The sequence below is a fragment of the Simochromis diagramma genome, unplaced genomic scaffold (assembly GCF_900408965.1).
Source record: "Simochromis diagramma unplaced genomic scaffold, fSimDia1.1 OVJJ01000816.1, whole genome shotgun sequence".
Taxonomy (NCBI): domain Eukaryota; kingdom Metazoa; phylum Chordata; class Actinopteri; order Cichliformes; family Cichlidae; genus Simochromis; species Simochromis diagramma.
This window is the reverse complement of record NW_024386908.1, coordinates 7,021,560-7,049,203: the sequence shown is the minus strand read 5'-3', so window position 1 is coordinate 7,049,203 and position 27,644 is coordinate 7,021,560. Positions and strand designations below refer to the sequence as shown.

The following is a 27,644-nucleotide window of genomic DNA, read 5'->3' as shown; positions in this document are numbered from 1 at the left end:
CTAAACTCCAGTGATCGCTCTCCTGGTATTCTGGGGGGGAAAAGGTAAATTCAGTAAAATCTCTAAAGTTTGGCATAACAAGAAGTTCCCATGGTCTTTTTCTTTGCAACCAGGGAAAAAAAATACTTAAATATAACTGATACTTCTGAAATGGCATGAACAACTTCTTTTGACATAATGGCAATAATCAGTATTACTGGGGAATTTATCCATGTTGAAGTCGTCACTGTGAGCACTGAGCAAACCTGCGGGGGTAGCTGCTGGATAATTGCATTGCCTGGGTAAGCCTTCACAGCAGCTGGGATCACGATAGAAAAAATGAGCTTGTCAAAGTGAGCGCTATTAGAGTAGAAATGGGAAAAATAATTAGAACATAACATTTTATTTTATAACCCCAAAATAAGTATTTAATAAGTATTTTCAGCAGTTAAATGCACAAAATACAAAAAGACAGTAAAAATAACTAAATTAATTACTATACGAAGCCCAGTATTTTTTCTTATAATGGAGTATATATTCAATTTAACCATTTGATGTGTTTTTATGTTCTACTGTGAATAAAATCGTTGTTTAGAAGAGATTTAGAAAATTTTCCCCGTTTTTATTGAGACTTGCTACACAAAGCACAAATAAAATTTTCATTAAAATGTACAGCTCGTGCAGATAGGATCTGCACATCCAAGTGGAAAGACTTTCTCAACCTGTGTTCAGTATCAAATGGAGGTTCTTGGCTCTGTAAAGTCAGTTTTTAGTATTCCTGGTGGGTGAGTCCCTTCACAGTTAGGAGCCCCTTGAAAGCAGACATACGGCATACATCAACACAACAGTGTTAAATCAGGCCAAGGGTAAGGCGGGAAGTGAATTGAAAGCAGGATGCATTATGTTTTGGGACATTGCATTGTGGAATTGTAAATAACAGAGTATAAAAAAATAAAAGAAATAAAAGAAGAAATCCTCTCTGTTCATCTGCTCACAGTTGGATCTGTCGATGGCTCAGCTTGGTATGGTAGGCTCCTGAGCTTTAACCTGCGCCTTTGGAATGAAAATGATTTTTTTAAATAATAATTTCTTTTCTTTGGTTGCGTGAAAGTGAACATTTGGATGACGGACTCATTTAAAAGATGCTCAAACACCTATGAGAAACAGGGGGGGGCACATTTGACTTTAAGCTCACTAACCTCACGGGCAGACTGACTCACATCAAGCTGACTCATGCTTGAAAAACTCAGGGTGGTACTACAAAACAGAACATCTCCCCTTCTTGTTGGTGCTTATTGAGACTAATGGTTACATTGACACAGGGGAAAAGTTGGCGGTGAAAAAGATTACAGCTTTTAAGAGCTGGGGAACTTCTGTTATGATAGATTACAGCTCGGCAGTACATTATTGTCATAGTTATTTATTTCCTGTCCCCGTTGCCACAGACAACGGAGATGCATTCCTTTTTATAACAAAGCCAATGTCAAGGCAAAGAACAACCACACTAATAGCCGAATATGAATTGCTAAAAAAAAAAAAAAGTATTGCAACTAATAGGCTGGAATATACTTACTATGCAGTAGAAAAGTTGCTCTCTACCCAAGGTTACTAAACTTTTTGCTAACAGGAGACCTACACGGGTAAATCCAGCTTCCTGTCTGGGCCGAGGTTCATTAAGACAAATTGGCGACTTTATAAATTGGAGCAGAAGGCCGCAGAGGGATAACTGCGTTTGTGTGTGTGCCTTTAAATCACTTGATTGCCTTTTGTTTGACCGTTTTCTCCACAAAGACGCTGCTCCTGCATCAGCAAGGAGCTGCTTGAGCTTCTAGGAATTTGTTTTGTTTGAAAGGTTGACAACCGAGTATAGTTTCTAATTTTTGGAGAAAAATACTTTGAAATGCGTGATGAATGCAATGGTCTTTTGGGGCATTCCTTTCCTAATTTGTGCTTACAGTGCTGACAAAATGGGCTTTAAGAAAATTCAAAAAGAAACGGAGAGGAAAAAGGATTTAAAAGAAATTAAAGATAATAAAGAAATAAATCCCCAAACAAGAAGCACTCTGAGAACTCAGCCCTCCACCAAAGCAGCTCACTCTCTGAGCAGTATTTACTTTAAAGCGGATAATATTGTATTTTTACATGTTCATTTTTTTTCTTTGTTCTTTTTAAATGATCTTTAATAAGGGTAGCATGACAGATGTTTACTTTAATTACACAAACATTATGTAGGAGTAGATAATAGGTATCGATTCATAAATAACATGGGCATGAATAACTGTAGCTTATCATATAATTTCTAACTGACTAGGCAGCATGAAAGAAAGGCAGATGTGAAACGTAAAAGTGAGGTCAAAGGTCAATTATGACCTGATATTTGGATGCAAACTATAATGTGATATTTAGAATCTTTATACAGCAGTATGGTTTCCAAAATGTTGCCCCTACAAACAAAGGCAGTAGAATTTTTAAGAACAGTTTTAAAGATAAAAGACATTTTCTGAAGGTTTATTTGACCTTGAAGAAGAGGTCAGAGGTCAAAAGTAACGTTAGAATCCCCATATATTGTTCCTTTTATGTCTATATGTTGTTAATACAAACAATGGCAGTAAGACACAGTTTTATATAGCTGTATATAGTAATATTACCATTTTGGCCTTCACATCAGTCTATTGAAGGAAAGGTTAGAGGTCAAATGTGAGATATTATTTTAAATCTTTATAGATATATGTTGACAATACACGTCGCATTTGTAAGGCTTTTTGTGATTTTCAACCAATAAATCATTAGGTTGACCTTGAGGACCTTGCCAAATTTTAATGGCTTGTTAAAATGACCTTATTCTACACCCCTGCAAAGTTAAATCAGAATTCATTCAAAACCTTTAAATCCACTATGGAAACTTGAAAAAAAAGTAATAATATAAAAATAATAGTTTTCCTTTGTCATAGTTTCCATTTAAAATTGTTATCACCCTTAGCGGGAGTTCATATTTTTTCATGGCTTTTAAAGATACAGAGTTTGGGGGGATTTATGGTGTTATTTAGCACAGACGGTGCAGGGGTAAGTTTAACATTATTTAAAACTTAATGAAGCATCGTCAAGAAGTGGGGGGAAAAGCCCAGAGGAGCTTATTATTATGTTTATCCTGAACACCTTTTTGACTTTTGGGTTCGTCTGTTACATAAGTGCAGCTAATTCCCACCCCGAGGTGAGTGGAGGATGTTGGCTGCTGGCATTTGGAGCAGCTGGCGGAAGGTTTCCAACTGGTGTCCAGGATATGGACGAGGCAGATCGTTTTTCCTGTTATTGTACAAGTGGAAGAGTGGTCACCTGTGGAAAGAAGCCCGTGAATCTTTCAGTACGGGCCGACACGTTGAGGACGGGTCGAGTGCGTTCGTATGATCCCAAGCGTGTGGCGAAATAATATGGGCGAGTGTGAAACGTGTTCACATCCTGGTGCACCGGGGTTGCACTTGTTTACTCGAGATGAAAATGGGAAGTAGGAAAAAAAAAAAAGGGAGAAGTGAGGAAACTGATCATAGGACAAGTGTAAATTTCCATGAAGCGAACATCACTGTCGCCACAGCAGAAAAACATGTCGAAACTGTTTTCAGATAAAACGCCCTGCTTTGCGCAAAAGTTTACAGGCTCGTAAATCATTCGAGTTTCATTTCATTTGAATCTAATCGAGCATATGCGTCTCAAACGCTAAGGTGTGTCTCTGTCTGTGTGTGTTTGTGTGTTTAGTTGGAGCTCATCAGACACGTGCTGGAGTCAGTCTGGCTGAAGTACAAACTCGGCCCTCGTGTTTTGTGCTTGTGAGTACAAATCAATCATGTTTCCAACTAATGTAATATAAAGTGCAGACTTTAAGGTGTGCAATCATCTCGAGGTATGTGTGTACCATCATTCCCCGTCACGTGTGTGCCCACATGTGTGTATTTGTGTTAACCTCTCATCACATGTGTACTCACCTTATGTAATGTTCTTATCTGAATTGTGTGTGTGTGTGTGTGTGTGTGTGTGTGTGTGTGTGTGTGTGTGTGTGTGTGTGTGTGTGTGTGCGTGCGCGCGTTCCAGGACGCAGCAGGGCAGTCCGGCCGAGTGGTCCGTCTTTCACTTCATGCTTCGGATCCTGGAATCCACCCGGAGTCTCTGCCTGCCCCTCCCACCCGGTATCACACACTTTTAAACTAGCTGTTATAATCCGGTCTGCCTCTGCCTCAGCCAGCGTAACAATGTGTGTGTTTTTCCTCTGCGCTAATGTAACCAAAAATATGTTAAACATTTAACAATATGCAGACATGAGTAAGAAAGTGTGAATGCATTTTAATCATTTGGACAAATTTTCTGGAGCCTAAGCACCAGCGAAGGCTTTCTGTGCTGGGATCATAAACTGTAAGGGAAGGGGGGGGGGGAGATGATGAATGCGAGACGTCAACACACCCTTAACACTGAGGCTGGAGGTTTAAATGTGTCTAAATGAAGTGAAGGTGTAACGCGGCAGGCATACTGAGCGTGTATCCCTTTGGTAAATAAAAGTAAGAAATGCACTCCTCTGAAGCTGAGCAGTCAGCTGAATGCTTTGTTCCATTTGTTTTATGTCAGGCTTTTTACAATACAATACAAAGACTGAACAAATAAAACTGGTAAACATGAAAACGGGCTAAAAAGCCTGCAGGAGAATTTAGGAACATAAAAAGCAGATGCCTCCTTTGTGTTTCTCCAGGCTATCACACCTTGTTTGCCGTGTTTGCTGTGCGCTGCCTCCCTCATCACACCTTTCTGCAGTACATTGACCACGGTTTCCTGCAGCTCACCGAGACCTTTGTGTCTCGCCTCATGACGGGTAGGCGCATGCTCTCTTTTGTATTAAGTGCTCAAATGTTTCTAATTTTGCACTGATTTTGTAAAAAAGAGAAGATATACAGATATCCTTCTTTGAGGTCAGAGGTCAGAGGAGAATGAGCAAACTTTGAACTGACCCATCCAGCGTGTATGAACAGTTCAGGCTGCTGATTACAGTGTAAAGATATTTTCTTGGCACAGTTAGTACCAACTGAGCCTCATTTAAATGCCCAACCTACCTGAATATAGTTGCTGACCATGCCCATCCCTTTATGACCACAGTGCACCCATCTTCTTCCACCAGGATATCATTCCATGTCACAAAGCTTGAATCATCTCAAACTGGTTTCTTGAGCATAACAGTGAATTTGCTGAACTTGCAGTCGTTAGAATTAGATCCACCATCAGAACAAAGAGGTCAAACCTGCTCCTAGCAAGTTGTACCTAATAAAGTGACTATTCAGTGTAGTTAATGCATTTGATTTAGCCTTAAGTGCAGTTTGCATTTAGTGCTAATGTTAACACGCTAAGCTGCAGACTAACACTATAAATGTAACTTTTCATTCTTCTCAGGTTGTCATCATCGCTGTGTAAAATGCAAATAAAGACAGAATGCAATGATTTGCAAACCTCATGAAACCACATTTTGTTCACAGTGAATCACAGACAGTATTTAAACTAGAACGTTTTACTACTGCATGACAAATATTAGCTCATTTAGAATCTGATGGCAGCAACACATCCCCCAAAAAAGAACTTTTGCTGTCACAGTGCCATCCACAAATGCAGAGCAACATATGCTCCCATCCAGACAACATTTATTTTAGTGAAAGCCTTGCACGTTTCAGCAATACAACGCTAAGCCGCATGCTGCATTTATTACAACAGCATAGCTTAGTAGTAGAAGAGTCAGGGCGCTGAGCTGGCCTGGCTGCTGTCCAGACCTTTCACCCACTGAAAACATCTGGAGCATTATGAAATGAAAAATATTCTCCCAAAATTCCAGCAGCTGATCTTCTCAGTTCCCAGATAAATACAGATTTTTGTTAAATAATCGTTCGACATGTTTTAATGTTCTATTGTAAATAAAATATGGGATTATGAGATTTGAAGTCAGGAAGTTTACCGTGTCATAAAACTACATTAATACTACAAAGATGTTTTGTATTTTAAACAACGTGCTGTTAGCTATTTAGAGCCTGTGATAAATAAATATTGCTGCTCTACTTGCTGCTGTTAAAAATAACTTGTCTGTGCCTAGTGCGGCTAACAGTTACAACCTAAAGCTGCGTTAGAAAATAAATACTGGTCCAAAATTCTGTACCAATCAAAATTAAAAGTTGATTATCAACCAAACAAAACATTTTAGAGTCTTTCTAAGTTGCTCACTCAGTTAGAGAGGGTTCACGTGACGTGTTTGGAGTCAGAACCATATTTCGCATTCATTAAACAGCACATAAATGCACCATAAACATTAAAAGTCTGATTTTATTTGCTCAAAACACAATAAGTCTCATCTCCAAATAGATCTCCTTATTAGATAGTTTTATTTTTTTATGTGCCCATTCTTTCAGTGAAGCAAACAAAGTTTGAGATTTAAAGAACCAAAATAACAGATCTGTCTATTAGTTTTGGATGTGGTACAGTGTTTTGGCCATGCAATGACATACATTGCTACATTATTATATATTATGTAATAAACTGTAGAGCAGGATGGTGGCAGTCCAGTTGCCTTGCAGCAAAAAGGTCCTGGGTTTGAATCCACTGGCTAGCTTGTTTCCCTGTAGTTGCGTGTTTTTTTCTCCGTGCTTCCTCCAACAGTTCAGATGAGTTAACTTAACTGGGTTTTAAATTGGCTGTAGGTATGAATATGAGTGTGAATGGTTGTCTGTCTCTATGTGTTAGCGCTGCGATAGACTGGCGATCTGTCCAGGGTGTAACCTGGATTTAGGCTCCGGCCTAATGGGTGATAAAATGTGAAGGCAGAATAATCATACCAGAGGAAAATGAGCTAATGAGTCACTTTAGTATTTAACTTGATACATTTAGTCATTTAGTCACACAGTCCAGTAAAAAAGATCCAAATTCTTTTGTCCATACAAAGGATCCATATTTTTCCATCAGTTTTCATGGCTATCAAGCCACATTAGTATGAGGAGGCCAAAAATATGGGAGAACATATTAGGAGCTGTCATCAAGAGACATGAAGAAGCGGATTTCCTTATCGGTGCTTTCATGTAGAGAGGCAAAGTAATACAGTAATGGGTTCAGAGAGTGCTTGAAAAAGTAAAAACATTCCATAAATATGAACATTTTGCTGATGTAAAGCAGTTTTTCCGGTGCTGCGAGACGCACAGTCACATACGCTGTGCGAAACATCAGAGCAATGACAGCAAATACCAGGGAACCAGCGATGATGTGAAGAAACAACTTGGTAATCCTCAGCTTTTTCTTATCAAAGATTTGAATTCGGTTGATCCCTCTAACAAGTAGTGAGTAGCAGGTCAATGAGACGACATGGCTGATAACTGTGAATGTGATGTAGATACATTCTTGTACCGGTGAGAAGCTGAGATTCTCGCAGGAGCCCTTATCCGTCCACTTCTTAATTTTCACCTCACTTAGGAAAAATATACCAAGCAGGGCTCCGAGTAGCCACACGGAGGACAAAAAAATCTTCTGCTGTGTCGGGGTCACTTTGATCCACTTCTCACGGTGCAGAACCTGGCAAATGAAAAGGACATTTTTAGATTAAAGTTTGCTGCATTTTTCATTCACTGATGTGTTCGTGGGTATTGAGCCCACACCCACCCATTCAATCTGGATTTCATTCTCTAGAAGAATTGGTGTAATATTAAATATTACCTTTATGTGATCAGTGGTTTTAATCCCCACACCAAATAAGAATTATAGTCACTGTTATTTAAATCTTGCCTGCAGTGGCATATTTTGAAGGGTATTGTTCTATTTGTTAAGCTTGTACCTTTTTCTTTTTACATTTATATACATTTTATCAAATTGGCATCATCAGTACTGTGCTGGATTAAATATTAGAAGTTTCTGTTTGCATTGTGCGCATGGACAAACAAGTAAGAAAGAAAGAAAAGTTAATAATGATACGAAGACAAGCTCCTACGATTTTAAAGTGGGTTTATGAATGGAAATTGGGTTATAATAGTATCCTCAGGGGAATATAAGATGCATTTAGCGATATCAGTGTTTGTGTATTCAGAATATGACGTTCACCTCATGCAATACGGCTCTTCCCCTTCGCCTTTCCTTCAGCTTTCCTGCGCCCCACTGGGGAGTCTTTTGGCTTTCTCGTTTAGCTTTGTCTTGCTGGCTTATTTGTTACAGACCATATCTGGTTAAAATGCCGGTGGGACCAGTGAGGTACATTACTGAGCGGCAGGGATTATTCTCTCTTGTAAAGTTTATCTCGTCTCAATGGGGTTTTTATTGGAATGTATGTACAGTATATTGGAACCAGGAGGAGATTAAGATTATTCTTTCTTCCATTTACAGTAGTGGAACTAGAAGAATAAATATTATTGACTCTGTCATGTAGGAAGCATGACAAATGCTTCACTTTGGAAATAATTTTACGCGTATGTGAGCCAAAGGAAGGGCTTGGCTTGGCGTAAGCATGCCAAAGTAGATTTTCATTTGTTTCTTTTACTGTTTTTATTTGGCTACCTTTCTCTTTTCTTTCCTTTTTTTTTTTTTTTTTAAAGAATAATTGGTTAATGTATGTGAACAATGGAAAACGCTCTACAAATCTAATGAGCTTGAAACTCTGAATACTCATAGGAAATTTTTCTTGTAATTTCTTTAAGTAGTCTTCCAGAAATAGTTCTCCAGGATTCTTGAAGGACATTCAAAGCTCTTCTTTGGATGTTGGCTGCCTTTTGTTCTTTTCTCTGTCAACATGATCCCACACTGTTTCAAAAATGCTAATGTCTGGGCTCTGGAGGCCAATCCATGACTGATAGTGTTCCATTGCGCAGTTTTCTATACAGGTTTGCATTTACTACATTGGCAGTGGGTGTGGGATTGTTGTCGTACTGAAAAATGAACCTGCTGCCAATCAGACTCTTTCCAGATGGTATTTCATGATGGATCAAAATCTGGTGGTATCTTTTTTTGTATTTTTCAGTCCACCAATTTTGAAAAAAATCCATCTCCAAACCAGGGGATAATGGATCCACTGCGTTTTACAGCTGCTGTAGACACTCAGTGTTGTACCTCCATTTTGACCTCTTCTTCTGAATATACTGAGGATGATTTGAACAAAAATATTCCAAGGTTGGACATGTTGCCACTGATTTTCAGCCCGGTTCTTGTTTAATTTGGCATACCTCAGGCTTTTCTCCCTGTTTCCCTTCCTTAAGAATGATTTCTTGACAGCCACCTGAGACCATTTCTGATGAGGTTTCAGTGAATAAATCAACTAAAGGACCAGATGCATCTCTCAGGTCCTGTGTCAGGTCTTTGCTGGATTTTTTTCCCCTATATCTTAAGGACATGACTTTCAAATATCATCTGTAGATGATAGTTTTTAGCACTTTCACTTTTGTGCTCCACTTTTTCAGTTTATATAGATTTCATCTAACAAATCTTAGGAATCACATTGTTGGTGCAATATTACTATTTTATGCCTGTCAAACTGTGATATTGTTGGTATTTTTTTATAGATTCAACTAGAGGAATGGGAATAAATGATGCATTTTTGTGATTGTGCTTGTAACAAAGTACCCAAAGATAAAAACTGGTTATTTGCTCAGTTTTTTGTGATGTGTAGACACAGCATTGGTTCATCCCTGTAACCTTTATATGCTTGAATGATTCAAAGATCAGTGTTAAGAGGCTAAATTTAAAAAAAACAAAAAAACAAAACAATCCCAAATGGACTGAAAGTAAATGAAACGCTGCCAATATCCAAAGAAAAACTTTGAAAGACCTTCAGAAAGCCTTAAACAATTGATTAAGACCACATTAAAAACTTTAGGAAAGTCTGGCTCATTGGAAGGAAAATATAAACAAATGTGCGGTGGCTCTTTTAGACAGTACTTATAGACAGTACTGTACATCTGTTTTTTATTTCCCAAGATAAGAAACACTCTTAATTGACTCAAACAAAAGTCCTACTTGTGATCTTATTTTCAGAAAAAATGACAACATATTTAAAGGACTGATAAATACGTACCTGGTAGTACCTCTGGATGCTTATCAGCACCGGAATGTTTAAGTTGGTGGTGTTGCAGAAAAATAAGAGATAAACGAGAAGTTGACAGATTGAATGGTTTAAATGTAGCCCGGTCCAGAAAACGATGCTGCCGACCACCAGGATGAGCAGACAGAGGAGGTCCGACAGTGCCAGGTTGAAGATGAGGTGCTGCGACATGGAGGAACCGCGCAAATTCTGAATGAGTTTCCCTGTCACACTGATGTTTGCCAAGATGCCGAGTATGGAGCTTAATAGAATAACCACACCAGCAGCAATGTACCATGGATCGAGGCACGATTCTGAAAAGAAGCAGTTGTGGAATGTAGGTAAAAAGAAGAGGATGGAGGAGGTGTTGGAACGGTCTTCGGTATTCATTGTGAAGTTGAAAGAGAAAGACATAGCAACAGTGAGACTTAATTAGATCTGAAAGAGGTATAGCCCATGTTGTATCCAGCTCAGGTGTGTGACCTACATGCTGTTTTGCACACACCCTAGTGGTTTGTGGTCTTGAGGTATATTTAAGGGGGGAAAAAAATCACATGTAAACAAGAGCTTTTTTTCTTCTTTTTCTTCTTTTGTTTATGTATAATACTTCACAAGGGATATTTAAAGTTAAGCTGCATGTACATAAGAAGACAGTCGAAGGATGTGCCAGTCACAAGTCAGTGTCCTTTAGCAATTTCTAGTGACAAGAAGCAATATAACCACAAATTATGTAAAAAGGAAAGTTTTTTATTTTTGCATATCACTCTTGAAAAGTATTTGATCTAATGCAGAATTCATAGCTCATTCACTGTCCACTCCCAGAGGAAGCAAAGAGACCCAAAACATAGCACCACCACTACCACCTCCATACATTTCAGTTGGTATAAGTTTATCCTCTTGAAAATCTCCTCCTGTGTGTTTTCTATCAGTTCTATCTTTGATTTGTCTGCCCAGAGTACATTATTCAACAAGGCCTTGTGTTTATATTTTTACCAAACTTTTAAGGGTTATTTCATCTAGTGTGGGTCTCTCATGTGGGTCAAAATTGTTGCTGCACTACAATCACCTGCAGATCCTGGGAAGAAATCTCTTAGAGACATATGCCAGACAGTCTGCACACAGGCTGAATCTGTCTGTTGTAAATTCATTCAGATTGAAATTAATTAGAGACCTTTTGAAATCCTTAAGCATCCATAAATGTCCTTTGAAAGACACTCCTGAGTAGAAACCCCAGTGACGAGGAGTATATGAAGGTGACAGTGAAGGTGGGAATGATGACATAATTTACATTTTATACAGTGTATTATTTTTGACTGCTTGTCCGTGTGTTGACAATAGCATTTAGCACAAAGGAACACAACTTCTCAGAGTTTTTAATGTGGCTGTAGATTTCTGCAGGTGTTTTGCGAGCCATGGATTAAGTGTAGAAAAAGAAGTATTTATTCTAGGATTAGGTTTAATCCATATCTGTGAAAGGAAGCTTCTGTGTTTATTTACTTTTATCTAATACCCAACTGCTTTACTGTAAATACTACACATTTTTACTTCTCTTTACCAGATATAAAAAGCTTGTCTTTTCAGTCAGTAAAGCAACTGATTATATTTGCCATTTTGAAAACCACTGTCACCACAGATCACAGCTGCTCTAAACTACTTACCCCAGAAACCTAGAAAACGTTCATACAGTGATAAACAGATGTACATGCGGACCAGCTTTCATGCAGATAAAATACATTTGTGAAATACTTTGCCTAGCAGTTAAACTAGCAACTCACCAGGACTTATGGATATGTCCCAAATCCATAATACTGATTGTACACAGTATGCACTACATTGCAATCATCACAGCATTTTTAGCATTTAATATATATATACTTAACTAGGTACACCATTTATGTACAGTGAACTCATTTTTATGTTAAAGGAACCAGTTTAAGAGCTTGAGCTTTGTGGCATGTTGCATTATCGTGCTGGAAGCAGCCATCAAAATATATTGTCAAAAGAGATGGACATGGTCAGCAACAATAATCAGGTAGACTGTGGTGTTTAAACGATTCTCTGTGAGTACAAAGGAACCCAAAGAGTTCGAAGTAAAATATCCGCCACACCTTTACACCAACTTTACACCACCGGCAGCAGCCTGAACTGTTAATACAAAGAATGATCATGTTTATATAGTCCGAATGTTGCAGCAGAAATCGAGACCGATCAGACCAAACGGCGTTTCTGTTTTAATCTTCTTTGTCCCATCTTGGTGAGCCTATGCAAACGGTAGCCTCAGTTTCTTATTCCTTGCTGACAAGAGTTTCACATGGTGTGCGGTCTTCTGCTGCTGTGCACTCAGAGATGCTCTTCTGGATACCTTAGATGTAACAAGTGCCTTCCTATGATCTTGAAGCGTCTTCACCATGTTTATACGCACCAATGCACTGTATAAAAACTATAAAAGTATGTATGTATAATACAAAAATCAACATGACATAACAGCTTTATAGTAAAAGGAACTGACACAACTAGTGCCTCAAAATACCTTTAGATGTTCTTAAAACTGACTTTCACTTCACTTTACTGAACTGTCACTGCCAGCTAACCTTTGCAAACAGAAACAAGATGACTTTTTAAAGTTTCAGTACTTCTGGTTTTCTGTATGTTCCCACAGGTTACTGTAGCCTCTCACAGTGCTGTGAACAGAAAACGTAGTTTGTGCTTTGCATTGCGAGTACAACAACTCACTCTCAAAAGTGGGTGATCTATGTTTGTTTGTGTTTTTTCGTTTAATCATAAACCTTTCTCACGATCGGTATGAAGTATAGGTTTGGGACAAACTGTGTGTTTTTTCACTCCTCAGCGAGGTGTGTTTAATGAACCTACCTCCTGCTGCTACCTGCTGCTGCAAGCCAACTGAAGCTCAATCAAAGATAATGACTCAAACCAGATAGGCGTCAACTTATATCTGTAATCGGTAAATCATTTTCAGCTACATATACATGCTGCTTAAATGATTGATTCTATTATGATGAAAAGCTGAAATGAGGAATAGTTGGACAAACACACACCTGTTATGTCAGAATGCCACCTAAATGTAAAGTAAGTAGCTCGTGACCACTGAAACTGTTAAAGAGGTCACACTACAGAGCTGTGGGTAATAAGGGAGCATGTTTGCAAGATGCTGCAGTTATCTGACTTCATGAAGAGCGCATTGTTTAAAGGCCAAACATGTTTGACTTGTCACAAAGATCAACAGACCCAAAAATATCTGATGATGAAACCAAATGCAATGGTGATAATGATGAGTATGAGTAGCAGTAAAATATTTTCCTTATTCCACACCATCCAGTCAATATACTGTATATATGTTCTAGATATACAACATTGTAAGATTAGAATGCTGTGTGTTCAGAATGGCAATGCTAAAATCCTGCTGTTAAGCAGGTTTTACCATCTTAATTTGCCACTTAACTATATAAAAGTTAGTGGTGGTACATCCAGTGGTTTTTAGCTCAAACCATAAATGGTGGGCTGACCACCCACCAACTTCAGCCCCATGAAAGCTTTGGCATGGTACTGCACTCTCTAGGTGCAGTACAGAGCTCTGTAGTCCCACCTCTGCGTGCCATTTAAGAGCAATGTGTGAAATAATTGGATCCTGCTGGACTTGAGACAGTCCAGCAGGTGGTGGAGAGAAAAATGCTCCAGAAGCTGAAATAAGTTATGATCAACCCTACAGACCTGCCTCATGCCCTGGAGGTTATCAACAGCAGAACCTTCAGTCAAAGACTGATTGCACCAAAGTGCAAGTCTGAGTGCTTCCGCAGCTCCTTTATAACAGCTACTATAATAAAGTTTAATGCACATTAATAATAATCTGATTTTAGCCACATGTTTGCATATTTTCACATTAGTTATTGGCTGTTTTATGTATTTAAGTATCGTTAACTTTATTAGGAATTAATATTACTTTGCTGCTTGGAATGTGTGGAGTTATGTCTGTGCTGAAACTGCTGTTGTAAGTGGTTCTAAGAATTAAATTAGTAATTAGCACTCACGTGTGAAGCTTTGTCTGCTTGTTTCAAAGTAAAATATAAGTAAAATAGATTTTACTATTACCCAAAAGGTTAATTCTATTCACCTGGACGTAGCGTTTTCAGTGGGAGAAACATTTCATCTCTCATCCAAGTGACTTTTTCAGTCTCAGCTGAATTCAGGTTTCCCCAACCCTTAACAGTATATTTGCATAATGACTGAAACTAGCACCACTGATGAAGAATGGGCTGTGAGGTCAGTTTCTTCATCATTAATATGCAAATTGTCATATCGACTGATCAACCACTGATCAAGGACCATTGATAGTGATCTTGATGCATAGGTTTACAGTAAACATCAAATTTTAATTGTCCCCTATTAGATTTCATTACTGTTTATAAGGTTGGGAAAAGCTGGATTCAAGTGAGACTAAAAAAAGTCACATAGATGATTGACGAAACGTTTCTCCCGCTGAAAACGCTACATCCAGATGAACAGAATGAGCTTTTTTAGATTTCCTTACCTGGATGATTGAGCATGCATCAAGATATTTGACTATTTATTCATATTTTCTGTTCGTTTTAATCTCCTGTAATAAACGTGGCACTTGAAGGAGCATTAAGAAGAGTTTTACATGCCGTCTAGACTGAGTGCTGAGGATTGTGGAAATCTTGATGGTGATATTTGCATTTATTTCAAGTGAGGTGTTGTGGTATTTTTTCTAGCATTTGGGGTTTGTCTTCAGTAGACTAATTAGCAACATGTCATCTCTCTGTTTCCTCTGTGTGTTTAGATTTGGACAACAGTGATGCCAATGAGAGGCTGAAATTCAGCATCCTTAAGAGACTTCCTGAGGTATGTGCATCTCTGCAAAGGCTTTTTTCCAGGGTCTTAATTCCTAAAAAAGTACATTCAAACAAATGTTACAACTCAAACTAGGAATTTAGAGCAAAACTACAGCCTGGAAGGAGCAAGGAGTAAAAGAATATAACAATGCACAGGCTATTCTCATCACTTTTATTAGTGGGGTGGGGGTGGAGGGGAGTTGTCATCTTTTCTCGAATGGTTCTCTACCCAAACTTCCCATTCCGGTCCAATTAGGATTTTGAAGTTATTTTAGGTCTCATCTCCCTCAAGCCCCCCTCAAGCCAATCACAGAGCACTTGTGTAACCAGCTGGTACGAGAGTGAAGGCGCATGTGAGCGCAGAGGGTTGGGGAGTGGGTTTCCATACATAGCTGTCTACTGAGTCTGTGTCTGTTTATGTCCTAGCCCTTGTGTAACTTCCACGTGTTCCTGTGTGGGTACAGTATATTTCTTTTGTAGCTGCGGGTGTGTTTGTGCATGTGTGTGTGTGTGCATTACATCTGCACTGTGAACACAGGAATGTTCAGTGTTTAGCTTCTCTGTTCTGTTTCCTGCCTGCTACACTTTTGCTGGTTGGGTTTTGGCGGGCAGAAGAGATTTAGCAGGTACAGCACACACACTGAGTTAGAAAACAGGAGATGTAGGAGATTTCACCTTGACTAAGCCCAACACCTCTCGTGATTCCCATCCTGTGTGTGCTTGACCCCCCCCCCCCCCCCCCCCCCCAACCACCAAGGATTTCCATTAAATGTTTATAAGCAATATTTGCACTGTATGAGGAACACCAGGGATCAGAATGCAGTTGAACCAGCTCTTTTGTCAATTCATGCAGGAATATTATAAATGCTTACTACAGTTATTGTGGTGGGACTAAACTAAAACAGGATACGCCACAGAAACTCATTGCAAGAATTAATTTTTAATGAAATGCTCCAGCTGCCAGATGTAATTGTGGCCTGGCTAACTAAAATTAATTGATAAAATCGTTGCTGCATAAATCAAGATTAAATGTGGCGACACGTCTCACCTAATGCCCACGCGTCAGAGAGGTTCAGAGACAAAAAAAATTAAGCCAACTTGCGGTTACTGAAATAGCCTCCTGAGGTTGGCTCCAAAAATGAGTCAGTCCAAATAGGCTCCCTTGTTAACACCAGAAATTAACATGTTTACAGCCTGGTACAGCGATGTTTTTGCTCTGCTGCTAATTTCCTCCCTCATGACCTTTTTACTTTTTTTTTTTAATATGCTCCCTGGCCACGTTGTTAGGTACACTGATTCAAATGCTTGTTAAAGCAAATTTCACATGGCAGCAACTCAAAGCGTTTAGGCTTGTAGAAATGAAAGACAAGCTGCTGAACTTCAAACTGAACAGAAAGGTGATTTAAGTGACTTTGAAAGTGGCTGTTGGTGTCAGGTGGGCTGTATTTCAGGGTATTTCAGAAAAATGGTAAATGGATTAGTGCTTAGATGCAGCTTTTTTACTCTAACTGAGCATTCAAAGCCCTTTTTTACTACTCACTCACCTTTTTACTACAAGCCTCACTCCCCCAGTCAAACACCCACATTCATAAAGTGCTTTATTCTGTGCCTAAGTGCTTTCTGTAACATTCAATCTCACATTCTTACTCAGATGAATGTATCGGGGCAACCTGGGGTTCGGTATCTTACACAAGGATACTTTGACATTGGTGTAAACAACATGAAAACATAGATCCATCCAGCCTTGTATCAACAGTCAGTGAGACTGATGTTGGTGCTTTAATATATAGCCAATCAGGACGGCTATATCTGACAAACCATCCAAAGTAGGATGGTTTGTCAGACATCACTGTAAAATTATCCTACCGGTAGGACAGTTTGCCAAAGCTTCAAGTCAGCTTCAAGTTTGTTTGGCCGGGCCTTCTCAAATCTGTGACAGATTGGGCAGTGGCGTGCGTTCCATGCCAGCGATGGCAAGATTTATGTATATTTATGTATATTTGACAAGCTGAAGGCATTCTGTACTGTACAGGAGACATGGCACGAGATTGATTGACAATTGTCTACAGCCAATCACGAGGCAGAACACAAAGCACTGTAAAAAAAAAAAAAAAAAAAAAAAAAAAAGGAAAAAAAAGCATGCAAAATTGCATAAAAAAATCTGCGAAACAGCGAGGCTGTGAAAGGTGAACCGCATTATAGCGAGGGACCACTGCATATGTATCTGTAAATATATTCAGTAAATATATGCTGTGAGTCTAATGGAGTGAGTTCATTGTCAAAGTTTATATAGTCAGGTGTTATGACCACAGTGTAGCCATCCTATGATGCCTGCACCCAGCAGCATAACCTTGGTGAATCTAAGCCACACAGAGCTAACGCAGTCCTGGCAACAGGCGGTTCAACTCAGTACTAGTGAGGTGTACCTAACAAAGTGGTCAGTAAGTGTAGACTACCCTAGCAGCCTGTTGTTATTTCCGTCCTGAAAAACTAATTTCTTCATATTCATAGTTTGCAGTATTCTGTAGGTGTAATAATCCCTATACTAAGTTCAGTCATATATTCCAGTCAGGTATGAAGTTTATAAGTTGCCCAGTGCAGCATCCTGTTTAGTTATTTTGTGATTAAGTAATGAGTGCAGTTGTGTGGAAAGAAGTTGTGTTGAAATTGCGACAAAAACACTAAAAATTAAAGATGCGTATTTCTCTGAAACCCCTCATTAGCAGTTCACACCACAATAATGATTTTGAGTTCCAGTTGGCAAAATAGAAAGGGACAGGTGTTCATAAGCTCCAGGGATATTTTTTATTTTGACAGCATGAACTACATGCCTAAAATATAAACTCGGTTATGTGTGTGCGTGTGTGTGTCTGTGTGTATGCGTAGCCTATGGTGAAGAGGATCTACCACATGTGGGATCATCCTGTCAGTTCTGCTTCAATCTCCAGAGATTATGTCAAGACTCTGCTGGAGAAACACAACAAAAATAAGGTAACACAGAAGAGTGTATCACACATGCCAACTCTCATACACACCCTAATCTCACAGACATTTTTAGAAAGTTATTCAGGCATTTAAAAAACAGAAAACTGAGAGAAATGTTTGCACTGGAATGTGCCATCATTTGTTTTTGATAATAAATGCATTATTTTTAAATCCTCCAAAAATGGGAATATATAACCATACCAGGAGCTATGTAAGGCTGTTGTTTTATGCTTCAAAGCGAATGTGCTAACAGGGTGGTGTTGACCTTTACTTTATGGAAATACCATCAATTTTGTGGGTTTTTGAACATAAATATAGACTCATGCTAAGGGTCAGTAGGGAGAAGCTGAATTCTGTTTAATTTTATGTAGCTTTGGGCTAATTTTGCAGCTGCCGAACCTCGGTACCTTGTGGCCACTGATTGAACTACGAATCCTCTGTATACCAAAGTGTTCTAGAGTCCAGTTTGGACTAAGCTTTAGCTTCATGCAACGGAGCAGTGATCACAAGCACACAAGCGCAAATCTACAAGTGTTGCCGTTGCTCAGTCAAAGATAAGGCCTCACTCAGATTGAAATGCTGTGGTTGGACCTGTGCATGAATGGATGCCCATAAACCTCCATGAACTGAAGCAACACTGGAACAATAAACAATGCCATGTTGTCAGTCATCTGAGGGTGTTTTTACCGCCTCCTGTCTAAAACCTTAGAACTGAGAGAGGTGTACTTCCTTTTCACCATGACTGTATGTTCTTAATCAGTAGTTTTTAGTGTTCCCAATGTTTTCAATGCTTAAGGCATGGTCTTTTCAATTATAAACCCTCACTGAACAGGCATTTAGAGCGTCCACAGGTTATCTTTCAGACCCACAGGTCTATTTATGGTTATATTAATCAAATAATTATACAGAAAAATATGCTTTTTCTCATTTTTTAAAAATAAACTACTACCAGAAAGTTTTATTTTTTGGTTTATTTGTTTCTGCACAGACATAAAAAAAAGACATCATTACTGAACGTGTTAAAGCAGTCACCCACTGATTTAGTCGGATGTGATGCTATCGCCAAGTCTCAGTCAGCTAATTGGCTCACAGAGAAGGCGTGGAGAGCCTGTGACATTTGGTGCAGCGATAGTCTGTTGGTGCCTTAAAAGTTAAACTGCAGCCAAGTTTATCTTAGAGAAGAGCTAAGGTGACTCAGTTTCTGGATTTGCTGCAGATTTGTCTGACTGTTTTCTCAAAAATAAGGCATAAAAAAAACCCCTGAAGTTGTGCTTTTTATTTTCCTTCCTCCTTAGGGACTTGCATTCATGGGCACAGACAAGCCTGGCTTCAGACCTGAGTTTGTGCCTCTTACCTACCTGGCAAAAATACTCTCTGATATAGAAGAAGAAGGTATTGTGTGTGTGTGTGTGTGTATGTGTGCGCGCTTTTGTGTTTAGATAGAGGCCTTTCGAGGATTAAGACAGAATGCGTGTGCATGTGTGCGTGCATGCCTGGCCAGAAAGCAACTCTGTACCACAAAGTCTGCTGTTCTGTTTTCTATAAGAATCTCTGTCTCTTTCTGACTCCGAGCAGGTCCGAACCCCTTCGAGGAGCAGGAGAACGTGGACGCCAGGTTTGTGGAGGAGACGGCTCTGAAACAGACGCTAATTCTGCTGGGCTTCGAGAGAAAATGATAAACGCGCAGAGGTGGAGAGGGACGCGGGGCGGATGGATTGAGAGGGAAAGAGATGGGGAGGAAAATGTGTTTGAGAGACCAGTCATCATCGAAGGGGCCTCGAGGACAAGTAACGGATGGATGGATGATGGAAGGAGGGAGGGCGAGAGATGAAAAATGAGCGGCGGGATTGAAAGGCAGAGGCGTAGACATAAACAAGTTCTCACTGTGCGATGATGAATTAGGGTGGGACGGAGGGGTAGATGGATGGAGATGCTCAGAATAGGAGGCAGAGTCATCACCCCAGTTTTCCCACCTGCTTTTCAGGAAAGAGCTGAGATGGGTTGCGATGTGCGAGGAACAGCTGCAACTTTACGCAAACCAAACAAATTGTTGGCAACAACAACAGCAGAAATTAGAATACAATAACCAACATGGGCACACCTTCACTTACGGTATAATTAAACTTTGGGAAACTTTTTTTTTTTTGAAATTGAAAACTGCAGGCAGTTATTTGCATCGTCTCCTCAGCTTCTCTTCTTGCTTTCATAGAATTTATGAACATTGATGTCAAATGCTGTGAATGGTAATTATAAATCACTTGTTTAACTTGCCGGGCTTCCTGTAATGCTGCTGCACCCCATCAACTTGATTATATGCTGACAAAAGCTTTGATGGTTGTGGTTTGATGTGGTCAGTTGCTCTGGTTTTAAAGTGGACCTATTATGCTTTTCCTTATTGTCTGTCATGCATGTGCTGTTACAGTGGTGGATGCTCACATCAAACATGGCTGGAGTTTCGAATGATTAAGTCAGCATATGTGCAAGTTCTCTGTGAGCGCCAAAAGCTCAGACAGTTTCCAAGTTCAAATTCAGAATTTCAAATACAAATTACAAAAGAAAATTAACAGAACTTTTTAAGCACTGTGATTGGCTATTCTTTGTATAAATGCAGTTCTCCTTCAAGCGTCATTCAGTATCCTCCCTATGGGAAGCGCCCTCTGCTGTCACCATCATGTAAGCTCCACTATTACCATGCACAGCCCAATCACTTCAAAGAGACTGGGCCCCCACTGATCCCCTTTATGAGAGCCTCTGGCCCCACACCAGGACTTCCCGCTTTCTGCCCTGTGGGGCAGGGATAGCTCAGTAGGTAGAGTGGTGGCCCCTGAGCAAGTTACCGTCCCTACACACTGCTCCCCGGGCGCCCAATGGCTGCCCATTGCTTCACCGAGCGAATGGGTTAAATGCAGAAAGGAATTTCCCCACGGGGATCAACAAAGTATACATTATTAAAGATCACTAGAAGTCAGCCATCAGAGTAGTTTGCGAACATAGGTTTAGCCCCAACCATCTGCCGTTCAAACCTTTTGTGTACATGGAGCAGCCAATCGAAAGAGCTTCTTAAAGGGCCACTATAAGGAATTATTATTGTTCAGAACTGTGACTCATCCCAAATTCAAGAATATAATATAAAATATGAGGCTGGAAATGAGCATAATAGGTCCCCTTTAATGCTGATTTATGCAGAATGATTTGTCTCTCTGACACCACAACTACATATCTATATGTTCATTGTTTGTAACACTTAATAGCTCCTGTTACCAAACCAAAATAAAGAGAACATAGGCACCTTTACACAAAATCACTCCATAACAGGCAGTAAGAGTCTGCCTCCACACACATGTTCAGACGTGTGCTTTGAAAAATCGTGCTGTAAATGTTCCTAATCCTTTCAGTGCCTGGATGTTTGCACCCTGCGCATCATCCAGCACTGAATTCCACAGATTATTTACATGTTGTGTTTTGATTGCAAAACCAGTGCTCTGGAAAAAGGGATCTCTCAATCGCTCATGTTTACGCCGAAATGTAAATAAATGTTTTGTCTTTTTTAAATGGTGTCTTTTTTTGCCTCACTTTTAAAGAACATGGCAGAGACACAAGCTTTGAGGTAGGCGATCTGTGCACTGCTTCCCAATGAATTTTGATGACAGGATGAACTTAGCACTTTTGGAGCGCGGGGATAAATTAGGAAAAGACGTCTGCTTTCAGTGACATAATTTGTAGCGTGAAAGGCTCTGTGGAAGTGAGCTCTGATTCTCGAGAATATCTGAGTGTTTTGGACAGGCTCAGCAGACCTCCAGTAAAGTCAGGAAATAATCTCAGCATCAGTCATCACACGCGCTGACTCACATTTAATCAGGAACACACCCATCAAGCTTTTTTTCCCCCCTTTTTCGTTACATAACCCACAATGTTTTATTAGCAGCTTTCAGCTTCATCACTTTTGCTGCTTCACCTTCAGTCCTTTCTCCTGTGGGCATTTCCTCTTTTAAATGTGATCACTCCTCACCTGATTGCCCCTATCGCACTCTGTTATGCAGTCAGTGTTATGTAGGCAGCTAACAGTTTGGGGCTAAGTTAATCTGACAGCCCTCAGCGTCAGCGTGCAATGGATGATCACACACACATCACATCAGCAGGTCACCTCCTTCGGAAGTCGACTCACGCAGAGTGTTGCGCAAAGCTGGTTTATGCCAGTCATTTCCTGTCAAATGAGTTCAAGTTCCTCAAAACCACTTGTTTAGCATTTTTTTAAGCTTTTATACTGACAGTAGGGAACAGGTGGAAAAGACACTGGACAGGTGGAGGCATGAACTGGAGAGATGAGGAATGAAAGTCGGTATACAGTACGTGTGTGACTGAGAGGGACACTGGTGTAACAGTGAAGATTTGAGGAGGAGAAGTAGTGAAAGCAGGGAAGTTGAAATACCTGGTGTCAAACATCAAAAGCAACGGAGAATCCAAAAGAGAGCTGAAGAAGAGAGTGCAGGCAGGGGGAATGGGTGGAAAAAGGTGTGACAGCAGGACAGGAGATGAAGTGAAAGGGAAGGTCTGCAAGATGGTTGTGAGAGCTGCTGTAATGTATAGTTTTGAGAGGGTGGTGCTGACAAGCTGGAGGTGTAAGAAGATGGTAAGATTTTCACAGGTAGTGACCACAGTGGACAAGATTAGAAATGAGTACATCAGAAGGACAGCCCATATTGGACGCTTTGAGGACAAAGTCAGAAAGGCAAGGTTGAGATGATTTGGAGGGGAGAGTAGATATATTGGGCAAAGTATGTTGAAGATAGAGCTTCCAGGCAGGAGGAAAAAAATTCATGGGACGTCGTGAAGGAGGGCATGCGGAGGGTTGGTGTGACACAGGAGGATGCTAGGGAGATCAGCAGTCCCCAACCCCCGGGCCATGGACTGGTCCATGAGTCATCTGGTACTGGGCGGCAAGAGTTGAGGCTCGGGTGTGAAATTTATGGTTTTTAGGGGTTTTATCGTTATTTTTTTAATTGTTTTCGTTAACTTGGTTTCGCTGGGTCTTTTCCCATGTGTTATGAATAAATCTTCTTTTTTTGTTTCTGTTACTGGTTTTATTTTGTTGTATTTATCCATGACACCTTAAAGGCCGGTCCGTAAAAACGTTGTTGAACATAAACCGGTCCGTGGCGCAAAAAAGGTTGGGGATCGCTGATGTAGACGATCCTCTTTGCTGACCCCTAAAGAGAGCAACTGGAAGAAGCGTTCCAGCAGTGGTACTCAGGTAGGCTGAGGCAAATAAACAGTGCTCAGTTGGGTCCAAGGATCCCAAAGTGTCCCATTTTTAACAGCCTTTTATTTACAATTTTGGTGAGCCCATGAGTAGCTCTTCTTAGCTGACAGGAGTGGCGCCCAGTGCGGTCTTCTGCTGCTACAAGATGCTCTTCTGCACACCAATCTGTCCATTTTTCCTCTGACCTCCAGCATCAACAAGGCATTTTGACCATTTTTGGACAACTGTCTGTAAACCCTGGAGATGGCTTGTGTGGGTAAATCCCAGAAGATCAGCAGTTTCTGAAATACTCAGACCATCCGTCTGGCACCCGCAACCAATTTAGACCCTTTCAGGGCAGTCACGTGCTTAGAATCTGCAAAACAAGCTAATACCAGAACTGCTTTGAAACTAAAAAGTTACCAGAAGCTTTTTTTGATCTTAGTTTGAGATTAAAGGCAGTTAACTATGTTTTCGATCACTAGTCACCAACTCTGAACTCTACACCCAATTTAGATCCCCCTCTCTTATCCCCTTGACTCTCCTCTGCTGCCTTCCCCCTTCATTTAAATTCTCCTCTCTCTTTGTCATTCTCTATGCTCTTTCAGTGCTTGAGCTTCCTCACCGTATTTACATTTATCATTTCAGGCATTAAAGGAGACACTCCCAGCCTTGCATAGAGCTTAAACCCATTGCAATTTATTCGGAGATTACAAGCATGAGGGATGAAACAACAAGAGTGAAGAATACGTAGAAATATTCCAGTGGCCCTGAGAAATGAATTTATCTTCTAGAGAAAGGTGGTAAAAGTGTGATGATGCTTTTGCTAGGTGGAGAAAAGAATACAGAAATACATTACTGAGTCTCCTTGTCCTCCCTTCCACTCTCTTTTACTTTTTAGCTTTACTGTAAACAACCAAGTGCCAGTAGGGGAACCAAAATTACAACCAGACGCAGACCACAAGAACAAGCTCAGAGCAGCCAGCACACAGACATGCACATGTTAGTGAGAGCAGGAAGAAGGAGTGTGGAAATAAATAACACAAATCAATGAAACACATGTTCCTTTAGTGTGTGTGTGCCTGAAGTACGCCAATAAAAACAGAACAGTCATATGGTTCAATATGTCGTCCTTGTCCACAGACATGTCTTCTATATTTCTATGGATTTGAGCTCAGGTTTGCGAAAGTGTCTCATGTTGGTCCCTGGTTGGGAGGGTTTGAAGGGGGCCTGGGCTCCGTAGGGTTTGGGCAGAGGCAGCCGAGCGTTCAGCGGGATGTATGCGTTGGGACGTGCTTCGGCTGTGGTGTACTCTCCATTAGGTAACTGCCTCCACTCCTTTTCAGCAAGCTGCACACACACACGCAAGAATGTACCAGAAGCAGTTTTAATATTTGATGTAAGATTGCTTGACCTTGGAGTAAATACTTCAATTTCAAATTATCCTGAATTTTAATCAAGTAAATGGAATAATCAATTCTGCATTTTTTTTTTTATATCTCAGCATGAATGCAAAAGCAAAGATGAACAGTCAAGTGCATGAGCTTGGGACAACAAAGCTGATTAAAAGTTTAATTTGTGCTTTTTTCCTCCTGTTTTTCTTCATATTATACCTCCAGTGATTGAAAACACACATGACGTGTGCAGAATTTCATATTTTGGATTAAATCCTGAGAACAGCAGCACTTGCAATTATTACAATTTTTTTTTTTAATTTTACTCATTATATTATGATTTATTCTATTTTTTAAACAAACAAAAAAATATCAAGAAAAAAACGGCCGACATTTCTGGTTATTAATGAGGTTGACAGCCTCCGCTGGATCACTGAGTGCACGTTCCTGTGAACTTTTCCTCAAATGACGAAAACCAAAAGGAATGTTGTGTAACTGAAAAGAACAAAGCAAGGCCTGCCTGTTTGAGAATAAAGGTGGTCGTGCTGACTAAAGTACAGTCATTTTGGTTTGCTCAATTTCATCTTAAATCAGATACTACAGCTGACATGAGGCAATCTGTGCACCCTGGCACACAGTGTGTGAACCAAACCATGGATTTAGGGGAAGTCACTTTGATATACAAGCTATTAACAACTTTCTTTACCTCTCCTTTAATCATATTTATAACAGCAGGTATAATAAAAAGAAAAAGGAATAGCTGCCGATGTTGCTTGTTGTGCATCTCGGAGCACTGATGTGTGGAGAGCAGTGAGGAATTTAGACCAGTTTACCTACCTTCCTATAAAAATATGCCACCCTTACTTCTTATCAAACACCCTTATCAAAGCAGCATTTTTTCTTCCACAGCCTTGAGCCAATCATCATTTCTTTGCATTTTTTCTCGTAACTTTTTCTTTTTAAAGCAGTCTTAAGTAACAGTTCTCCACACTTTCAAAGTTATGCCAAAAACTGTTTAAATCCCCAGTGTGTTTGGAGAAGGGCAGGAGAGAGGTCATCCGTAAAGCACAGCGGAGGCTCTGTTATGGTTTGGGGCTGCATTTCAGCCAGTGGCGTTGGGGGTCTTGATGAAATCAGGTGAAAGCAGATCAGTACAGTCATACTGTGATTCACCATGCAATATGATCTGGAGAGCATCTGATTAGCTAGTTTCCTTTTTCCATTTTGAAAATGATTGCAAACACACTGGATACATACCTACATAAAAACACTATCAGTCATGCATTGGCATCCGCAGAGCCCGGACATCAACATTATCTTATTACCTAAACATAGCCCCGAATGTCCTTCAAGAAGCCTGGAGAACTATTCCTGAAGACTACTTAAAGAAAAGACAAGAAAGCTGCCTAAGAGGGTTCAGACACTTTTTAATAAATCGCTGCACCTTTTTCCCATTTTCCCAACAAAACATAAAGAAATGAGAGTTGGCTTAGTTTAGGTATAGTACTGTGTTCACCCCATAGTACTTCTATGAGTAAATGCAGATCAGTAAAACAACAAATTGTGCAAATGCTTGTGCATATATTTGGAGCTATTTCCTTTAAAGCTGCTTACATTTTACATATCACGAGCTTTTGGGGGTCTGCTGCTTCGCTCAAGGACACTTGGACAGATTTATTTCTCTTTTTTTTTGTGAGGGGGGAGGATTTACGGTGCATGCTGTGACTGTTTATCACCACACAGCTACTTACTGTTTTCTTGTTACTGTGACCTTATTAGCTAAACAGAAAAAAGCACAAAAAGTTCAATTTTATATATGGGTCTGTGTGCAGATTAAACAACAAGATTTAATGTGTTATTAGTGAGCCTCAGATAACTCCCTGGGACAGACCCAGGCTGTTTGCCTGTACTGTTAATATTCAACAGCCTCCTGCTCGAGTTAATGACACATGACCTTAAAAGTTTTTTGCATACTGTGTTAAAAACTAGCACCAGGATGAAGTCACTGAAACTGTTAAGAGGCTGACAAAATTGATTTGATCCTATTGTGGCTGATGGATATATTTGTAACGATGGCGAGCTCCTGCTGAGAAAAAAAGAGAAAAAAAAAAAATCAAGTTCAAGTGAACACGCATCCTCACGACACTCCAGTCCTCTCTTTGACTTTCACCACACCACAGCATGCAAATTAACTGTGCCTAAATCTCACGGACACTTCAAAGAGATGGCGATTTTCTCATGCATAAAGTTTATCCGCTGGCGTGTGATCTGAGGAGGGCGCACAAAGCGAGAAATAATGGCTCTGACCGCGAAAAACATATCAGAAACTGCCACAAAATAAACAAGAAGAAATATCTGCAGACATTTTAAGAAGTTTAAAATGCAAAACTAACAATGACACCCCTCCAAAATTCTTCAGATACACTCTAATATTTCCACATCTGCAGGCTCCTTGCTGTTACTTGTTTTGGCTATGTGCTTGCAATTTACTGTGGTGTCCTTTTTGATCAGTAGCTATAATAAAAAGGGGAGAAAACAAATGGCTGCAGGCAGCTGGACTGGTTTCAGACAGAGCTGATCTGTGTATGTGCTCCTTCTTTGTGTAGACAGCCGCTAGTTTTGTTTGTCACCCGTTCAGCCTGTCATTTCCTGTTTTTTTGCAGATTCTAGTTCGAGTCTGTGCGTGGGTAGCTCTCACTCACGCTTTCACTCACAGCCTTTTTGCTCTGGAGAGTCTTAATCGACTCCTGCCCCTGCAATGTGTCCCTGCTGCACTCTTCTCTTTGCCACTCTATCTTCTTTTCTTGTCCCTCAGTGCTCTAATCAATTTCTGACCAGTGATCTTTGTGAGTCTTGTGTGTTTCTTTACCCTCTCTTTCTCCTCTTTGTCCCTCTGTCTCCTCTTCTTGTCCTGGAGCATCTTCCTCCACTCCTCCTCTTTCTCAGGGTATGGTGACAGGCCCTGCTCCAGCCGCCGCTGGCTCTTGTCCATCTGGAAACACAGGACAAATGGAAGGAACATTCACTTTGTATTCCTTTCACTTTGTCCACTCTGCACTCTCCTGGCCTGATTCAATTTAAGCTGCACCCAAAAACAGATGGTTGTATTAGTGTCA

The 27,644-nt window shown here is 40.1% G+C and overlaps 3 protein-coding genes across 10 annotated transcripts in view; 1 reads left to right on the top strand and 2 right to left on the bottom strand.

The window, feature by feature from the left end:
- LOC120735659 (gamma-secretase activating protein) overlaps nucleotides 1-21,447 on the top strand; it is a 51,113-nt gene extending 29,666 nt beyond the window's left edge. For all 3 annotated transcript variants that reach the window (XM_040035182.1, XM_040035183.1, XM_040035181.1), the window contains 7 exons: nucleotides 3,730-3,800; nucleotides 4,063-4,157; nucleotides 4,712-4,831; nucleotides 14,859-14,920; nucleotides 17,797-17,901; nucleotides 19,191-19,287; nucleotides 19,471-21,447. In XM_040035182.1, coding sequence (XP_039891116.1) covers nucleotides 3,730-3,800; nucleotides 4,063-4,157; nucleotides 4,712-4,831; nucleotides 14,859-14,920; nucleotides 17,797-17,901; nucleotides 19,191-19,287; nucleotides 19,471-19,571 — 651 coding nt within the window. In that variant the 3' untranslated portion in view covers nucleotides 19,572-21,447. The remainder of the gene's footprint in view (nucleotides 1-3,729; nucleotides 3,801-4,062; nucleotides 4,158-4,711; nucleotides 4,832-14,858; nucleotides 14,921-17,796; nucleotides 17,902-19,190; nucleotides 19,288-19,470) is intronic.
- Nucleotides 5,842-10,583, bottom strand: LOC120735662 (delta-type opioid receptor-like). Its single transcript, XM_040035187.1, has 2 exons — nucleotides 10,037-10,583; nucleotides 5,842-7,554 (listed from the first exon to the last, which is right to left on the bottom strand). Exons 1-2 carry the CDS (start codon nucleotides 10,454-10,456, stop codon nucleotides 7,012-7,014), a joined length of 963 nt encoding a protein of 320 aa, XP_039891121.1. The 5' UTR covers nucleotides 10,457-10,583; the 3' UTR covers nucleotides 5,842-7,011.
- Nucleotides 21,448-23,738: 2,291 nt separating the features above from the next.
- Nucleotides 23,739-27,644, bottom strand: part of ccdc146 (coiled-coil domain containing 146) — an 85,840-nt gene continuing 81,934 nt past the window's right edge. For 3 of the 6 annotated variants that reach the window (XM_040035335.1, XM_040035331.1, XM_040035333.1), the window contains exons 22-23: nucleotides 27,398-27,520; nucleotides 23,742-24,484 (exon numbers count right to left, since the gene is read on the bottom strand). In XM_040035335.1, coding sequence (XP_039891269.1) covers nucleotides 24,287-24,484; nucleotides 27,398-27,520 — 321 coding nt within the window. In that variant the 3' untranslated portion in view covers nucleotides 23,742-24,286. Of the gene's footprint in view, nucleotides 24,485-27,397; nucleotides 27,521-27,644 lie in introns of all 6 variants that reach the window. The other 3 variants (XM_040035329.1, XM_040035332.1, XM_040035330.1) reach the window with 2 other exon arrangements.